This window comes from Anguilla rostrata, chromosome 1 (assembly GCF_018555375.3).
Source record: "Anguilla rostrata isolate EN2019 chromosome 1, ASM1855537v3, whole genome shotgun sequence".
Classification (NCBI taxonomy): domain Eukaryota; kingdom Metazoa; phylum Chordata; class Actinopteri; order Anguilliformes; family Anguillidae; genus Anguilla; species Anguilla rostrata.
In genome coordinates, this window is record NC_057933.1 from 28,444,511 (window position 1) to 28,464,486 (window position 19,976).

At 39.3% G+C, this 19,976-nt stretch overlaps 2 protein-coding genes across 3 annotated transcripts in view; both read left to right on the forward strand.

The window, feature by feature from the left end:
- Positions 1-298: 298 nt before the first annotated feature.
- On the forward strand, positions 299-12,520 carry manea (mannosidase, endo-alpha). Of its 2 annotated transcripts, none has more exons than XM_064333323.1 (5): positions 299-369; positions 1,306-1,978; positions 4,470-4,579; positions 4,865-4,941; positions 10,091-12,520. In XM_064333323.1, the coding sequence occupies exons 2-5, from the start codon at positions 1,462-1,464 to the stop codon at positions 10,725-10,727; spliced, it is 1,341 nt and encodes a 446-aa protein (XP_064189393.1). In that variant the 5' UTR covers positions 299-369; positions 1,306-1,461; the 3' UTR covers positions 10,728-12,520. The 2 variants fall into 2 exon arrangements, with proteins under 2 accessions (XP_064189393.1, XP_064189384.1); XM_064333314.1 differs by having other exon boundaries at positions 327-666.
- A 5,828-nt stretch (positions 12,521-18,348) lies between these two features.
- The window catches only part of fut9a (fucosyltransferase 9a), a 13,097-nt gene continuing 11,469 nt past the window's right edge, over positions 18,349-19,976 (forward strand). The window contains exon 1 of the mRNA XM_064333335.1: positions 18,349-18,765. The gene's annotated coding sequence lies outside the window, so the exon portion shown is untranslated. The remainder of the gene's footprint in view (positions 18,766-19,976) is intronic.

Consider the following 19,976-nt stretch of genomic DNA (forward strand, 5'->3'; position numbering starts at 1 on the left):
AGTAATATCTTTCATTTATCAAAGAAGATCATTTAGATATCTTAAATTTGAGCTACTAGCCTACTAGTCATAATTTCAATGAAGAAATCTGGAATTCACGTTTAGGATATTAAAAACTGAATTGTAGATATCTTTAATTGGAGGTTTCACTTAACAACAATACGTAACTTTAGTCTTACAAATATCTGTAATGTGAATTTGGTCACGCTATTAAATGATAAAAGGGCTTGCCATACAGAACTAGTCTTAAGCATATACATAAGAACTACAATACCCATAATGTCAGAAAAGTGGGATTGGCGACAATCACCATGTCGTGCAAAGGTCGTCAGTGACGTTCCGGAAGTCTGTAAAGGAACTGAAGTAAACGTGAGTTCTGTTAAAAAGTCAAATTATTCAAAGTAGTACTGAAATGGTATACTACGTGAATGTACGATTTCGAATATAAACGGCTAGATTGTAAACGTTCAGATGTCAGGTTGGTTTAATTACTACAGTTGCAGAGTTTGCTACCGAGCTGTGGCCACCAAGTTGACAAACAGTTTATGATCTACCGTTAGCTAGCAAACGTACCCAGCTATGTTTTGTACTATAAAACAAGCATGTGAGATGTAGGCTATCGAATACGGACTTAATTCCTTAGCGATTCTGTTTCGTGCTGACCTGGTAAGATGTCTTCGTGCTTCTGGACCATATGTGTGTGTGTGTGTGTGTGTGTGTGTGTGTGTATGTATGTATGTATGTATGTATGTATTTATTTATTTATTTAAGTAAAATGTTCTTGTTAAATTCGTTTGCCAGCTTTCTAATGCGATCATTTGATATCAGTTTTGAGTGTTGCAAACGGCATAGTCTAGACCACTGAATTGGTCAAGACCTGCCTAGAATGACTGCACTAGATACGTCAGTTGTTTTGACATGGGTGCGTTTGTGCAGATTTGCAATGAGCACGCAAACTAACTGATGTTTTTGAGTTGTACTAGTCTGAATTTAGGGTAGTGGTTATGTCGTCTGCCTGGGATAAACAATCGCAAAGATTGCATTGCTAGTCATGGCGTAAGATAATGTACAAATGCACAAACGTGTGTGTTGTGTTGGTTATACTGTATCGTGGATATGTCTCACATCAGTTACCATTTCGTTTGCATGACGTGTTTCTTTGTGACTGTTATCCTGGCATTTGAAACCAAAGCTTGCTTTTCTTCGAGCACATAATCTTTGCTAATTTTGTACTAATGAACCACTGTCTGTGAGTAATCACATCTAGCCTAAGTGTACTCAGTAACCCTTATTTCTTTTCAACAGGAGGCAATTACTATCACTGCAAAGTTAAAAAAAAAAAAAAAAAACAGTAACAATAATAATGGGATCATTGGTCCTGTCAGTAATGCCTGGCTTGGAGACCTGCAATGGCCCTGTTAAGGATGGACTCAAACCTGCGTAGAAAGCTTCAAGAGAAGAATGGCAAGGTTTCGCAGAAAAACCTGCTTGACCTTGACTGGGTTAATACTCTTCATATTTGTTGTAATAATAATTTTGAAATCCTTGAGGCCGGAAGGTTTGGGGTTCGGGAGCCCATTTGGTCTTGGGCTTTTTCCACAACTCAGAAGAGCAGAAGGGGACAACGTTCAGCCACATGTTCCTAGGGACATGGACGGAACCAGTGGCAAAATAAGGTCTGAGGAAAGGGCCTCCAAACCCGAAGCTGCATTGGGTCAATTCCCTGCCCCGAATTACAACCTTCACGTGTTTTACTACACGTGGTATGGCAACCCGAAGTTTGACGGCAAGTACATCCACTGGGACCACCCGATTTTGCCACACTGGGACCCCAAAGTGGCGGCCGGGTACCCAAATGGGAGGCACAGTCCTCCAGAAGACATCGGGGCCAACTTCTACCCTGCCCTGGGGGTCTACAGCTCCCGTGACCCCTCCGTCGTTGAAGCTCATATGCAGCAGATCCGGACTGCAGGTGTTGGTGAGCCAGAAAAAGCTTTTTCCTTCTTGATGCTCAAAAGTAACAAAGAAAGCTGTTGAATTTGTGCTTTATCCATAATTTTAGCACAGATTCGAGTGAACATTGAATTGAATTTCGTCCTTAACTTGACTCATAGTTATATGCAAGGCTGTCATTGTTCCCTAACATATAGCCTACAGTTTGGCAGGTTACTTGAATTTATTGCGTGCTTTTATTTGTAGGGGAAAAGTTCAAATGTAAAAATGTTAATTGAGCCCAGGTCTTTGTATACCATATTGATGTGATTAAGCACATTTCTATTCATAACCTCTAGGACCAGCATACTGTAAGTAATGTAGCCTACATGTAATAAAAAGGACACACAAATTTATGAATTTCTAGTACAAACTGCAATGTTATGGGACTGAAAATCTTTCATTTTCAATAAGACACCATGTTTTGAAGCTACCATGTTAATGCTACTTTTTCCTCCCTTATTTTTTTAGAGTGAATATTTTTTTGAATTACTTCAGATTTCCCAAACATAACAATATGATAAATCACAAAGAGGTGGCCTGAATAGATTATTTTTCTAGAATGCGAGTCTGTTGTGGGCAGCGTTTGATCTGCTGTGCAAGCACTGCTTGAATAGGGTAGAGAGTCCTGAGAGCCCTGGCTGAATAGATATCTGTATAGACTGAGAAATTCTGTGTGCATGTCAGTACACACAAAGAATACTACATATATCTGTGTATTTGACTGCCTACGTGAGTGCATAAATATAATTAAATTGTCATATAATCGTCAAATATATTGTCATTTCTGTATGTGCATACATGCATGCATAAAATGTTACTGTCTTTTGCCGCATACTGCTGAGATGAATCAGCATTGTTACATGTTGGTTTGGGGACTGTGCTTGTAACCATAAGGTAGTTTGCGGTTTACAGCCATAATGATGTCATTAACCTAGACAGTTAAATGAGTGTACTAGGGGTGTAAAAGATCTTCTCAGTTCAAGAGTCCACAATTTTGTATTGGTGGCAATATATTTTTCAGAAATACTTGCATACTTGGACTGTGTTCTGTTTGAGTTACCAGTAACCTTATGCAAACTTTGATGCTTGGCATGTCCCACTTCTCTGTGCAACAGTCAACACAATCCTGGTCTGATTAAACAAGTATGAATTGTATTAATGCACCACTGGTTTAGAATAATAGTTCTGTTTCAGCACGCCTTCCTGTATCCTGGTGGTTTCTAGAGTATGTATGTCATAGGTATATCATTGCACATGTGCATGTGGTGTGTGTGTTTTGGATTTGGACCAACACTCAGGCACATCCATACACTGTTGCCATTGTCGGTGCCGGTAAAAAAGATAAAAATCCCACGGGGCCGATCCAGTTGAAAAGAAATTAGGCTTATCACTGAACCTTTTGCAAGCCATTACATTACAGGAAAGGCACACGTTTGCTAGCTTCAGCTTAACTGCTCTTGGTTTGGTGACTAGGTTTGATAGAGTACTTCAGCACTAAATGCCATCTTATCAGGAAACTGTTTGTTGGACACTGCGTAGTTGCAGAATTTCTGTCAGACTTTGGTTTGTGGTTCACCTGAGCTGAGATGAGTAGTCTCAGTAGTGATGACAAACATTTCAGATTATGTCTATTTCATTTTTGTAAGAGGCAGTAGTCATTAGAGGTATAATAGACCAAGGTTTCATACTGAAACACAATGCACCATCAAACTCATAACTAGATTGCTCATATTGTCATGCTGTGTGAATGGGGCAACAGCGAGCTCATGGATGCACACTTAAGAGCTGTTCTTGTTTATTAGCTTTAAACCCAGCTGGTGGTCAGAAATTCAAATCTCAGGTATGTGGGCCTTACGGCAAATGACCCATCTCAATTATTTGAATTGGCAACCTGTGTACATATTATTTTTTATCTACTCATTCTTCCTTCAAATGACTACAATTTTGGTTGGGACAAAATGGCAGTTTGCAGCAATTGATGTTTTAATAAACAAATAGGATTTGCTGACTGCGCATACTCTCTTAACAGCACATTTACTGTTGTGTATCTGTCACGAGGACCCACTTTTACAATGTGACTCATTAAGCAACTGATGTAGGCTACAAGTAGCAAAATAAAGGACTCCTAATCTGTCAGTGTTTTTTAGATTACAAGTCATGCATATGACTTCATGTATTAGTTGGTTAACATGTAGGCCTACTTAAGGCATGTTTGAGACCGGTAGACAACGGAAAGCTTGTCTTTTTTGCAGTATGCAGCTTCGTACATAGAGGCAACATTCAGGCATTCAGCTTATCCAGAGCGACTTACCAAAGTTCTATGCACCACGCAGAGCTGATGCCAATTGTCCATTTTTTGTCCATTTTTTTGCCCATGCACAAGTAATTACTGGGGTGTGAATTCTCTATATACATTATGAAAGATATGGAAATGTGGTTTGTCATTTCTTTACATCATTACTTCCCTGCTGTAGGTGTGCTAGCAGTTTCGTGGTACCCACCCGACATGAGGGATGACAACGGAGAGCCAACGGATGAAATTGTGCCTCTCCTTTTTGATGTGGCCCACAAATACCAAGTTAAGGTGTGTAAGGATGGGGGAGAATGGAGTGCAAAAATATTTTGGTTCAGTTAAATGATATGTCTTTGTAATGGTGAAATTAGTGTCAGCGGGAGTATTCTTCAGACTGAAAAGACAGACGCGTGGGACAGTACTGCAGAGGTTCAGCGGTGACAAAAAAGTTAAATGCATGTCTGTTATGTATGAGGCTCTCTTGCACTCCCTTAACAGGGAATGAATATATTAAATTGAGGTTAATTGTATTGCACAAGTGATTGTGACTGCCACTGTAACCTTGACACTGCACAGGTGGTTTTCCACATTGAACCTTACAAAGGAAGGGATGACCTCAGTATGTACAACAGTGTTAAGTACCTCGTTGAGAGGTGAGTATTATAATTCAGTTTTTATTGTCTTTGCCACTGTTTATTGGTGATAGAAGGGTGATGCTTCACAAAATTAGTGGAGTTAATGAAAACTAATGATGTTGGTGGACCTCTGTCAGTGGCGCTCTATGTTTGACCCAAAGACCCTCTCAAACACTTTCAATTAATAATAATAATAATAATAATAATAATAATAATAATATTTGATATGGAGGAACATTAATACAGTCTTTTGACTAAAATACATATTAGTCTTATACACATTTTAGTCATTTCACCTGTCTTAGTTTTAGTTTAGGACACTGAACATTTTAGTCTATTTTAGTCACCTTGTACTCATGTATTATTTCTTTTATTTAATCACTATAAACTGTCTCCTGTCAGCACACACAGATGTGTTCAGGTATTCTGTATTCCCTTTCTTTATCTTTAATATTTAAGCCAACAAGGAAAATGGAAAATGCTAGCATCACTATTGTTAAACTTGGTGTTTGGGAACCCCAGCCGTGTTTTGATGTATTCATCATCTTTAAACTTGAAAAAAGGTAGCCTATTTGTTACTGGTTTAATCAGGTGTTCTAGTACTTGAATAGATCTAATGTATGGAATGGCTAGGTCAACTGTTAAATGATGTAATGAATGCAAGAAAAACAATGTTCTTTTGAGGTAAAAAATTATTTTTGTTGCATCAGTTAAATTCATTCTAGTCAATACATTCAAGTCATTTAAGAAGGTGCCAGTATCAATCCGTTGCTCTCTCTTTTTAAAACAGAACACAGATAGTCTACTGAATTGTGATACTGCCTAATATATCTAACTAAATGGTCTTTTACTGCTTTTACTGATGCTCAAAGTGCTTTATGGGCCATGTCTAACTTTAGTAAATCTTCCAGCACAGACTTAGCATAATGCATTGTAGGGAAATAAAAACTTTGGAAAATAACACACTAACAGCAACACTCTTTATATCTATTTATCTTTATTTCTATTGATCTTCTGAAAATAAGATAGATAGATGGCGTAATCCCTTTTTAAATGCGGGATTACACCAAACCGATGGACGTTTGATGGTCGGCCGAAAACGTTCGACAATTGGGGGTGGGGGTGGGGGCTGGGGGCATGTCTCGTTCGCACTGGTCAGGACTGATCTGTCCAAGTCCTGTGAAGTGGGCACTGCGCCAACGGCCTACCCCTCATTTGACCCCATTTGCATTCTCGAGGCATGCAGTCGGCACAGCAAGAGATCAGCGAGAGAACAGTGAAGATGATGTCCGACTCCCTGTCTGATTCCGAATGTCATCTGCAGTTGGTACTGGTTTGTCAAGTGCAGCTTTGTTCGTGATGAATAATAAAAAGAAGCAGAGAAAGCGTAAGAGGCATTCCATGGGGGTCACGCAATGACCTCAGTGTGCTTTTGGGAATGTGTATTGCGAACTGGAGGGGAAAGCAGATTTCAGAAATTTCTCCCTGGTGTTTTACTACATTACATTACATTACAGGCATTTAGCAGACGCTCTTATCCAGAGCGACTTACACAACTTTTACATAGCATTTTACATTGTATCCATTTATACAGCTGGATATATACTGAAGCAATTCCGGTTAAGTACCTTGCTCAAGGGTACAACGGCAGTGTCCTTACCCGGGAATTGAACCTGCGACCTTTCGGTTACAAGCCCAGTTCCTTACCCACTGTGCTACACTCCGTCCGTGCAGTTTTGCATGGTAGAATAGTTGGTAACTCAGATTCAGCAACAGAATAAGAACTGTATAGACTGCATCTCGGTTGGGGAGCGGGTAATGATAACTCTGCAGTGCTTGGCCACAGGTAACCAAAAGTTTGTCAAACTGGGGAAATATCTGGTGAAATGTAAAGAAAGATACACGTATAACAATGCAAAGAATATCAATATGCAGCGCTTGTCATGGCAACAAGTGTTTTGAAAGTGCTGCTGCAGAGACACCTGCCTTTTGTTGTTGTCTTCCAGTTCCGCCCCATGCCCCTTAATCCATGTCAAAACTGTATGACTTCTGCACGCTGATTGGCTTTAAGGGCCGACCGACGGGTTCCCGACATCATCTGCTTGGACCAACTACAACACGTACACACCAGCCAGACTGAACCCCGATGCTCATACCCTGCTGTTGTTGGCCGATCGTCGCCTTTGTGCATTCCCGGCTTTAGGCTCTTTTGCATTGTCCCTGGGTCAGGTCACTCGTGGCACTGAGTGCATTGCCAGGAGACCCAGGGCGGGGGGGTTCAGAATCTCATACACAGTACTGCTCTCTGTGACTCAAAAGTCAATGCCAGCCTCGTTACTGGTGCCAGTGGGCTAACTCTTCCTTATACTTCGTGATTTCTTGCCCGACGCAGGGCTTTGTGTCCTTGCCTTACGTTTGAGTTGGAAAGGAACCTAAACCTGGGTCTCTTTGATGATGGCATTGTCTTACATGTCTCAGTTCTGTCATCATCATCATCATCAGTCCTAGGACTTTTTAGAAACTGCATCTGCTTGTGATTCTTTTATTTTCTGCGCACTCAGTAGTAACTGTTGGGTCAAGGAGGAATTCTGCAGCTCCAGTAGGAGAGAACCTCTCATCACGTAGATCTAAGAAGTGGCTGGAACACTGTGTGATGTTGCCCTCCATTCTCCGTGAAAGAGAAACTGTGTTCTTTTAGCCTGTGCTGGTCTAACGGAGCTCCTGAGATCCAGGCAGATGAAAGGAGCACACGTGGATGCTTCACTGTGAAGCATCCGCGTGTGCTCTTAAAATGGTGACCGCAAGCCCTTGAGTCTGTTCAGCCTGTGCCATTCACTGGAAAGGCGACTATCCCAGCCCAGCTCATATGCTACCCCCCGGGCATCTCCTTCACAGAAATTGGATCATACTGTATGTGCTGGACCATCCGGTGGTCTGACTGTCTGTAACAACAGCAAGGCCACATCGCTGCAGCAACTGCTCAGTTGCCTGGTTTCCTGAGCCTCTCGCAACACATCTCACTTTGTCTAGAGGTCGCATCATGCTTTGCTCTTTTTAGCACTGTGTTCAACACTAAGTTAGGCAGTGGGAGCGGACGGGGGTGGGGGTTGGTGGGTGCTTTGGGGATGATTGCCGTTGCGGGGTCTCCAAACACAGCTCTCATAAATAAATCCCGTCGTTTTGTGACGGCCATGCTGATATTGTGGCGGTGCGTCACAGATGAGTCTATGTAGGAGGGGAACACTGTGTCCCATATGTCACTGCTTTATCTCCCAAGCCCAGGTACGACAGCACATAAAGCCGTGTTTTCATTGATTGACGACTAGCTAAAGTGATTTTGGGCATTTACGGTCATCTGTGTAAGGAGGATGTGAGAAGGTCAGTACAATGTAGCAAGCGTGAGTGGGGGTGTGTGGAAGACCTGGACAGGTGAAAGGTCATTCTACCAAATACAAAGGTTTCATCGCGAATTGTGTACATTTTGCCAGGTGTGCTTGCACAAAAAATAGATATCATTCAAAAACGCCTGTTACTGAAATGTCCATCCCATCACATCTTCTTCATAGAAAAAAAAAAAAAACACTTCAGTTTTTTTTTATGGTTAAATCGTCATAAAGCAACAGGTAACAAATAAAACAATATTGTGTATTTCCTCTATAGGTTACCAATCATTCAGATACTTTCATTATTATTATTACAATTATTAACAGCTTTATTGTTATATTGCTGTCATAGCCACACAGTGAAGGAGCTCTGATTCAATGTGACTGAATCTTTTCTAAACTGCTGCCAGAAGAGTGCGTTTTGACAGCTTCACACTATTATCTCCACCAGCGCTTTATCTTAAGAGATGTTTCAGTCCAACGATAGACAGAATGGCATCTGCCGCAGTCGCTGCGGAAAAGTCCATTTCTCTTGTAAGCTCCTCAAAAGTAGAGTCAACGTGTTTTACCTGTAATGTGGATAGACCTTTATAAGATAATGTTGAAAATCCAAATCCTGAACAAGTTGCACTAACTAATTATTTATCAGACTATTACGAGGATGTTGTCGAGCCTCTTCACTTTGATGGCTGACTATATTTATTTGAACTGGAATACACAGATAAAGAACTAATTTCAATTTGTGTGCGCACAGAATAGTGTAGCTTACATTCAATTCTGCAAGTTCAAACAAAATTCTTTTTTAATTTCAACCAAAAAATGTCAACATTCACATTCATTTTCACTTCTCAATAAGAGGTTTAGATAAACCGGACTTGCTTGAGGTATATCAAACCTGTAGCCTATCTTGATATGCCCCATAGACACTGTGGGGAAGCTACCGGCATCGACATCTTAAAACAATAGAAAAGCCAAAACTTGAAAATGAAGCAGTTACGTGAAATACTATCAGAACCGATAGGATTGATGGAAAAATATTACAAAAATAAGACCCGGATTGAATAAAACAGTGTTCACTGTCTGCTTCATGCACTTTGTATTGTTTTCAGACTGCTGAAACTTTGGGAAAGATATAGCGGCAGCATTCCAAAGCAGCTTAATATTTTTCATCATATTTTTCATTGACAAATGAACACTGGTGCCTTCATAGATAGTTGCAGTTTGTCAGAAAACAATGGAAGAACAAATATTTGTAATAGTTTTTTTTTCTTTAATTGTCAGGATGCATTCATATGCAAGAGACATATTTTTGTTTGTCTCCTGCATATGAATATACTATGAGTTAACCTATTATGTGATGGTTTGTTGCCTAATCTTAAATCTCTGATTTAGTACTGTATCCACACTCATAGCACAATGGTGGAAAAACATTTGAGCTAGTGAGATATGCTTTCTTCTATTACTGTTATATTTGTGTGTGTGTGTGTACGTGCATGTGCGTGTGCGAGGGGTATACACAGCACAGATTGGAGGGGGTTGGATTGGAAATGTGTGCTCCATTCACAATTTTTAAGTACTATAAAAATAGAATTGCAAAACAACTTGCTGGTTTTCCATTGAAAGCACTTTTTTTCAAATTATGGATTTATCCTAAAATAGTTGTGTGAATCTAGCAAAAATAGTAGCTAGAAATTGTCCAAAGTCATACCTATAGTCCTATTTTCCAACTCCTCGGCACTCACCAGTACACTATTGCAGCTAACCTGGCATACCTTTCTCCACAGGTATGGGGAGCATCCTGCCTTCTATAGACACAGAACCAGTAGTGGAAAGCTTCTCCCACTGTTCTACGTGTATGACTCTTACCTGTTAAACTCGGACAAGTGGGCCAGCCTCCTCAAAGACACCGGCCGTCACACCGTCAGGAATACCCCCTTCGACGGACTCTTCATAGCCCTCCTGGTGGAGGAGAAGCACAAGAAGGAAATCTTGGCTGGTGGCTTTGACGGAGTGTACACCTACTTTGCCACCAACGGCTTCTCCTACGGCTCTTCCCACAGCAACTGGAGAACAATCAAGAGCTTCTGTGACAGCAACAACCTGATGTTTATTCCCAGCGTGGGGCCTGGCTACATGGACACCAGCATCCGGCCTTGGAACTTCCAGAACACGAGGAACCGCATTAACGGAAAGTACTACGAGACCGCATTCTCTGCCGCCCTGGAGGCCAGGGCCGACGTCATTTCGATAACGTCCTTCAACGAGTGGCACGAGGGCTCTCAGATCGAGAAAGCAGTTCCAAAGACAGCAGGGCAGACCAAGTATCAGGACTACTTGCCCCACAAGTCAGATGCCTACTTGGAGATCACACGCAAGTGGGCGGAGAAGTTTGACAAGGAGCGGGAGAAGTGGTTGGTCTGAGTCTGTGTTGAGTTGTTAAGATAAAGAACGTGTTCTTCGGACAAATGCTAAAAGATGTCAGGGAGAATCCTGAAAAGTCAAGACTGTAGTCAAATATTGCATGATACTTTGCTTAAGTGTGTAAGACCTGTTACAGAATGGACTGGACTGGAGAAGAATGGGGACTAAAAAATGTTATTTTCAATGTGGGATGCTAGGAGGCACCGAGTATGAGCTTTGTGGGATTTTTTTAAATTTTACGAATGTAATTGTGAAGTTCTCTATTCCATTTCTGACATGAGACACGCTAAGTATACTGCATTCTCAGTTGATTGTTTTTAGTTGTTTACATTTTTTGGTCTTCTATGAAAATCTCTAAGGATAATTGTTTAATTAAGTCTATCTTAGAATTGTAGGAATAAATATAGAATGAAATCCAGTTGACCACATGTACACATTTTAACACTGAGTTTAGGTGATTGCCACTAGCTAACAAGCTGCCTTTCTTGTTTTTGGCATTTTTGCTTTCAACTCTCATTACGTCCACAGAACATGGCTAGCACATTCTTGAGTCTGACGATTCTACACAAAACTACTCCTTTCAACCTCGTCAACTACTGTTTACTTTGTTCTCAGTTCTTGGGTTACAGATTTGGTAGTCATTTATTAAGGACTAATAGGGAGTCAAAATGTGTTAAGTGAAGACGACAAATGCATGAAAGCCTTGAAAGGGGTTTGGCTTCAGGTTTCCAGCCGCACTGACATTTCTTAACAACGGTGTTCGTTACTGTCACTGTGTTCCTGCATGAACACCTACCTCACCTTCTAATCTATAGAGCAGTACTCTGTGCATGTCTACTGTTTTACCTGTTTTGTGTGGAACAGCCAGGCTTTTATCTCCAGTTCGCCAGCACGCGTGTTCAGTTCGACCTGGGACGAGTGGTCAGGTTAACTTGTTTTGTGCTAGTTTGGTTAATCAGGCGGCAGAAAAAAAACAGGCATGAAGGAAAAATACGTAGAAATGAAATTACAAACATGGATGTGGAACACTGGTTATTTGAAAGTACTTTATACTGTATAATTCTTTATGTTTTTTTGGGGAAATAACTTGGAATGTTTAGGATACAGTGAATTTTTAGCATCTTGACAGACTGCATTCAGTGAATTAATTTTGGGGAGATAACGTGGAATTAGTAGAATACCGTGCATATTCACTCACTTGACAGACTACATTCAGTGAATGAAAACTATTCCACATGATTCTTTGCATGCGTTAGCCTACATGCACCCAATATTGAGTTCCTCAGTCACAGGTCACATAACATGCGGGCAGAGTATTAATTTCAGTTCTTACTGTGTAGGTTGATAAATTAGGCAATGCCCAGTAGTAGACAGAGGAAAGTTGCCTCAGTCGCCTTTATGCAGATGCTAATGAGGTGGGGTGGTTATTTAACCAGAGTTTAACCGCCTTGTGGACTGAGGGCAGAAGACATAAAAAAAATTTAAAAAACGTTTTTGTTTTTTCTTTCTTGTAAATTACGTAGTCAGTAAAACAGCTGGATACTAACACCTACTCATTTCAGCTGTGTTAACCTCTCTCAAAGCATACATTTAATTTTGGTGGTACATTTACAGTACATCCTAAAAACTGTTGTGCTTTCTCTACGATGGTGCCTGTTCCTGTTTAAAGCTTCTGTTAAAGATGCGAACACCTCTATGTTGCCATCAAATGTATCTTTTATGCTTCTCTTTTTCCACTGTTGCACTTGCAGCGGACATACGTCTGGTATTAATAAACTGCACCAACCCATCCATTCTCCTGTGTTTGCAGTGTCTTTTGATATTTTTCCCTCAAAGCTGTCAATGGCATAATTTGACACACTAGCTTTGCTTTCTACTGTATTTGGAATAGAATAAATGCTGCTGTTCGGCTAACCCTGAACACACTTCCCAACAAGGACCACTAGGTCACCCGGAGATTAAGTATGAAAATGCATCATTGAAGGAAGGGGGGTGCTTCAGGATTTATTATATGTCCAGCTACCGTACGTGTTTATGGGGACATACGTTGGGGGTAAAAGGGAAAAAGTCAGCTGAGAGTGTGCAGAAGTGCTTCTGATTAACTGTAATCAATAGCGAAAGAGCATAGGAGGAGGGAGAGTTAGCAATGCTAGGCGAAATTGAGAAAGCTACAAATTCTAGTTTGTAGCAAGACTGTGGCAATTAAGGCACATTAAAAAGTGATTTTAAGTTCTCTTTGCTATTTCTAACCAATGTTAAGTGCAAATGTATTTTTTCCTCCTAATTTTTAATGCCATTCCTTTTTGCAGACCCATCATCTGACTTCGGTATGTGCTAATTTAAGACTGTTCTTGTGAATCTTGCTGCCAGCTGATGCTGATTTCAGCTGCGCAGTAAATCAGTCAGAAGATTACACTTCATGTGCAGCTGGCGCGCAGATGCAAAGTACGACTGCATTTAATAGCGCTGATCAATGCTACATTGATGCCTCTCATTCACCCATTCACACACACACTCACACACCTGCAAGGTACCAATCAGCTCATTGGGAGCAATTAGGGGTTAGGTGTCTTGCTCAGGGACACTTCGACACGCCCAGGGCAGGGATCGAACCGGCAACCCTCCGACTGCCAGACAACCGCTCTTACCTCCTGAGCTATGTCGCCCCATGCGACATGCACCCAATCAACCAGAACGGCTCCTGTGTGATGAGATGGAATATCCTAGCTGACTAATAGCCTCCCGCCGTGTTCTGTCCAGTTCTATTCCATCCTGTGGGGCTGCTGGTGGTAGTTAGCATTAGGCTAGGCATGTGAAAATATTAAAATTTCATAGTGTGATTGCCTTGGGCAACGTTTTCACGATATACTATATTATCGTGATAGTTACTTAGGTTGATTGTCTTAAAACACCATTAAAGCATACTTCAATGACTTGCAATACTATTTCATTCAGAAAACATCTGTTTTTAAAATGTTTTATTGTTAAACATGTACAAATGTTAATATTTGGTCCATGCAAACACCTAGTTTCAACAAAATAACAATTCAGAGTAAATATAAACTGTTTTCAATGCAATAACATGCAGCTTATTGAAGTGAATGTAAACATTCTAGCCTGCTTTTAAACAAAACAAAAACTGCAGCTTATTCAGAAAAAATGTAAACATTTTGGCGCAATATTAAACAAAAACTAACTACTTGTTAAAAAATAATTAAAAAATAAAAAAGTGCATATAATGTTGCCATTGTTTCCGGTAAATTTTCCTGCTCCATCCTCCACCATCGTACAATGAAAACTTCCTTTATGTTGCTGTACCAACTGAATGTCAGAGAATAAGAGGTGCTCCCCCTATATGTCTGTAGCTAGATATTACTCTGCTTCTTCAATTTTATAGGAGGCCGATTAACGGTAAGATGCAACAACCCGTTATTTCGGTAATGCAGGTGATATTAAATTTTGATGATTATATAACTATCAATGTTTTTTTTTATTTTTTTGTTTTATTTTTAGCCTATAGTTATATCGATTATTATCACATCCATACATTGACCTGGTAAGGATTCAATACCAGACCACCAGGGACATCACTGTACTAATACCCAGCCTGTTATGAATACCAGAGACCTGACAGTCTATCCTTAAAACAGTTCCAACAAACACAGGAAAATGAGTTACCAAACCAAAAACCAAGACAGAGCCCTTTAGGATGAGAAGTCTGATAACAAAATACTTCTTAAGTTTACAGAATTGAATTACTGTAGACTTTATTAGTAAATGTTAACCCCAAAGAGAACACGGTACTGAATCATATAAAACAGAACATATACAATTACCATCTAATTCAAGGTGGTTGCGATTTATTCAAAATCAAAAAATACTCTTGCTCAAAATGTTTATGTTTTTGGCCTTAAGTGCAAATATTTTGGTATTGTGATATTCATACATATTTTACAGAAATTCTATCTGTTACAGTAAGCAGCAAGCTAGCCTGCCTTCTAGTAGGAGAGAGGCTTGCAGGTTGTCAGTGGAAAGATAACATTAATACAATCTGGTCTCATCAAATTACAGGCATTGTTTTAAAAAAATCTTGTGAGTGGGAAAAAGGTTTATTTCTCATAACCGTCTTACACAAAATGAAATGCCATACCAGCTGACTTTACATCTCCTATCTAGGTCACCTTGTGCCCAGTGGCTATTAAATGTATAAGACCATTAGACATGCTATTCAGCCTGGCTTTGCCTGATGAGAAATATTATTCAAATAAAAACTAGATGTGGTTAGCACATTTTATACTTACCAACATGTGAGGGGTTTCAAGACCTACTGACTACTGTATCAAAAAAAAAAAAAAAAATATATATATATATATATATATATATATATATATATATATGTAGTGATTACCAAAGTGAAAACTAAATGGTCGATTCCATCTTGCTATATGAAGGTCTGAACGTTCAATGTGATTCAAATGTGAGTGGTGATTGTTTATGTTTTTAGTGTAAGAATTTTGTAATGAGAAGCTGAAAAACGAATTACCACCTAGTGGTACCACCTATTTTTTTATTTTATTTTTTTTAATTTATTTATTATTTAGAAATCTGGTTTTGGATAAAAATAAATAATTCAAACCTTCAGATAAAACACTTCATTTTTGAGGGGGGTCCTGTAAGGTATAAATGCAAACAATGTTTATATAATGTAATATATAATGTATTATATTTGCCAAATCCATATCTGAATGTAAATGTATCAAACCAAAGCTTATGAGAGGATTAGTTAAAAAGATACACACAAATATGTAGAGTGGATATTAAGAGCGTTTGTGGCCAGTGCGTCAGCAAATGGAGTGAGAAGATAAACTGCCTTTCAAAAAAAATGCTAAACTAAAATGTGTCCAGAACTTTTTTTGTAATTAACAGGTTTCATTGGGTTTTGGTTTAATTTTGCATGTCTGTACTATTACTATTAATCATGGCTCTTCAAGAGGCTTAAATCCCCATCTGGATTATTTGATTATTATCGGTAATGCCCTTGCAGCAAAACAGACATTTAGTACAATGGATGGTAAATCGCCAGATAAACAAATTTGAACCTGAAAAATAATGTCAGTGGCTAAATTTATATCCGGCTTTCCCAGAAGACTTGAAATTCCACAACATATGGGATTTGAGGCCAAATCCTGACTGCAAAAGTCAAACTGATAGTTTTGAAGAACCTGATAAATTATGCTAAATATCTAATCTGTGAATCTATGACATGCATTTAAAAGTGGTGCTATGCATAAAACATTGCACACAGTTGCAAACGATTGTCTTTGTTCAGTTTTTATTTTATTTTATTTTTTTACATTTCTGGATGTGATTATTTTGTTCTACCTATGTTGCTATATCGGTTTTTTTTTTAAGAACATGAAATTCATGTTTTATGTAAGTCATGTTTTGCTGTTCTTGATGTTATTTTCCAAATACATATATATATTTTTTAAATAGAATAAAATGAATGATATTAGACAGGAATGTTATCAGCCATAATGTTTATGTAAAGTGTATGATCAACTTTCCTGTTGCAACAAAGATGTGAAAGAAGAAGTCCTGTCTCACTTTTAAAAGCCCTGTCAGTCGTAGTCATGGCAGGTTATACCTCCCCATTACTTTTATAACTCACAGATCTTATGTTTTTTAAATGTAATTGGTGTTTAAATTTGATAGCTCTAATATTGAATGATAATACTGACACTGGTTTTACATGTCCTTATACTGTTTTCAAGGAGCCACTATCTGTAAACAGAACATCTTAAAAAAAAAAACTGAATATATTTTCTTTTTTATAACAGGTAAACACCAGATAAAAAACATGCTTTTTTCTATTCATATTTGTACCTGTCAAGCAAAAACTGCTGCTGGCCTTATGTTATGTTTATGTTTTCAGGCTTTCAAACTAAAATGATGAACCTCTAGCTGGACCATTTTTTTTAACTTTAGGCTAGTAAAAGACACAAATATTCTCCTTTTTCTAAATGCAAACCAATATCCATCCATCCATTATCTATACCTGCTTATCCTGGACAGGGTTGTGGGGGGTGCTGGAGCCTATCCCAGCGTGCATTGGGTGAGAGGCAGGAATAAACCCAGGGCAGATCGCTAATCTATCGCAAGAAACCAATATAGCCAATGATATGCTAGCAGTTGCTTTCTCATATTCTAGGCCATACAGCCTAGCAAGTGCTGTGACCAACCACAAAATGTATCCCCAGACTCGCCCATCAAATCTGTAAGAAAATGATTGTAACTGTGAAGTTAACTGGGTCAACTCCAAAGCAAAGTATTCTAAAACTGATAAAATAACCTTTGACGTATCTACACTTAACACAGCAGAGGTAGACGATTAGTATTATTATTATTATTATTATGACCAGTGTGAAAATATGAGGAAATACATTAGATTTTTTTTATTTTTAATCATAAAATAAACACCTGCCCATTCTTACAACAGATAAGCAATTGTTTCACTACTATTCATAAATAAATAAATAAATACATATATATATTTTTTTTTTTTGTTTTAACTCTCATAATAATGATCATATAACCGAAGGGAACACTAAGCAATAGTGTTAACTCTCTTTTACAAGCTGTTGTTTACAGTTCTGATCGCTCAATTCAAATTCAGCCCAGAGAAAACGGTTGCCCGGAGTGAACACAAAAAGCCATAAAGTAAATTTCAGTCAGCCCCCATAAACACGCACGCATGCACAGACGCACGTGCACAGACAAACGGGATATTCAAATGTATGTATTTCTTGGTGGTGTTTTTGACAAATAACTAAGATAGCATGAAATGTGTATATTAATGTGTTGCACTGTGAGCACTTTTGGCTAGCCTTCAAAGAGAATGACGTCATGTTCATAACATCTTCACCATGTGTTCCTCACATGGTTGAGGTGTGGGAGAGAAATTATTACCTAAGGCATTTGTTGCCCTGTTTGACAACATTTACGATGGAAATTGCAGCTGAGAGTATAGTGCAGGACCTCACCAATTACACGCACACGCACACATTTGTGCATGCTCAGATATAGCTGCACCTGCTCCGATAGTCAGTCGCATCTTCCAGCTCTCACATTTTGCCGAATGCAAAATGTTATGTTACAAAGGTGTGCAATCTACATGGTTTCAAACTGGGATTCATTATTCGGCTAGTCCTACATTGGCAGCTACGCTGGGGGTGGAGGGGGTGGGGGTTATTACCACGTTTTTAGACTCCATGACTATCCCTTGCATTTCTTAACAAAACGCCAGTTACCATCACACAGTATTTTTTTTTTTATGACAGCTTTAAGCAGAGTATTTTGTCCGTGATACTGGCTCAGACTATTGCCAATTCGCTTTAATTGTCAAATTGTTAATCAGCCTAACCAAAATATTTACAGGAATAGCTTGCCATTTGCTACTTCAATCTACTGTAGGCTAGCTCATAAGACACAGTAGCTAAACCCCTTTTATTATTTAAAAAAACAGTGGTCAAATTAACGACGATAAAACGTAAAACCGCGTTTCTGGTCAGTTTGCTGCGTCTTGGTACACCTCCCCCTGGAGCAGCTGCAAGCTTTGTCATAACACAATGATGACAGCGCTGTGGGGGCTAGTGAGGGAATTATTCCACATCGCAGAACACCCTGCACGCGGCGCAACGATGCCTTGGTTCACATCACTTCACTCGAATTAACGTTAGTCACCACCTGCCTGTTTTGCCAGTATAGTTCTATACAGATCTGTGCTATGTGAGCAAAATCGTCACGGCTGCACTTCTTCCTCGACGGCCAATGCAGCGGGACTAGCTATGGGTTCGGAATCTACCGAATCCCGGCCAGATGCGTGCGAAAATTGCCACCACCGCAAGAATTTTATCACTGCTCAGATTGTGCGGTTTTTGGAATGGGATGCCTATCTATATCACGGAGAAACGACTGAAGTCAATATTCTGCCAATATGCGGATCTATTTTAGTTGATGCCAGTCCATCCTGAGGACGGTGAGTATAATTAAATAATTTATGCCACTACACAGTGGCAATACACCGCAGTGTGTTAGCCTACCTGTATTCGGTCATCTAATTGAAACCCCTGTTTATTGTGGGCAAATCAATAGGCCTTTGAGGTGCATTTTCTAACAAGCCGCGATTTATACTGAAACGTCCCTTTATTCCCTTGCGATCTAGTCATTATAACCTATAATAAACGTCTCATTTACGTGTGTCTGAACATTTTTAAAGCATCAAAATATATCTGTTTGGGATGGTGTCCATGACAAACAGGATAATAAGATGTGAAGTGTAATCACAGTAATGAATGTTATTATTTAATTCGATGTTTCAATAGCTTAATTCCAAAATCCAGAAATGTGGGCTATAGCTAATAATAAGACTGCTAGCTAACTCGTCACACTCTAGCGTTAAGGCTCTATTCCAAACATGTAGGCTTGCCTAAACCACGGTCCAAAAATGACCTTCATTGTTACCGCTCAAAATTCATACATTTTAGGATGCCCTACCTCAGCCTACCTCCTTGACCGCTTACCGGTTTTGGATGTATACTTAAGAGGGGTACATGTAGCGAAATGAATTGAATGATGGGGGTTTTAACTATGCGTGTGTACATTCCTGATTATCATTTTTAAATGAAAATAGCTCTGTGTCTATCGATGCAACAATAGCCTACATCCTGCTGTTAGTGGCATTCAACATGTAGTGTTTGTTCTCGTGTTTATGTGGACAAGTGTCCACATAAAGCCCATCTCAATGAATCTTATCCATTGATTAAAAGCCAATATTTCACAAAATATTGTAACGATACTTGTCATACTACTAATCAACACGTGAATTGCCATAGGGTATTACGTTTTGTTCATCTAAGTAATAACGGGCATAGATTATTTATTTATTTTGGTCCTTATAGACATGCCGTAACATTCTGGGTTCTTTGTGCGCGACTCCCTTGCGCTATGCATCGGTCGGTCTGACTCCGGTTAATAACTCTGCAGTTGTTTGTGTTGTATAGCCATCATTGAAGCTATGTTTAAGGTTACGCTATGCAGGAAGACCTTTTGCGCTCTCTGAAAGCTACCCTCGGAGAATTCGATATGATTATACACCTGTATGTCCAATCATAGTGTAGTTCGTAGCTATGTGGAAGTATGTAGCCTACCTCCTAAGAGGTTTTCACTCCATAATTCTCGCGCTCTTGT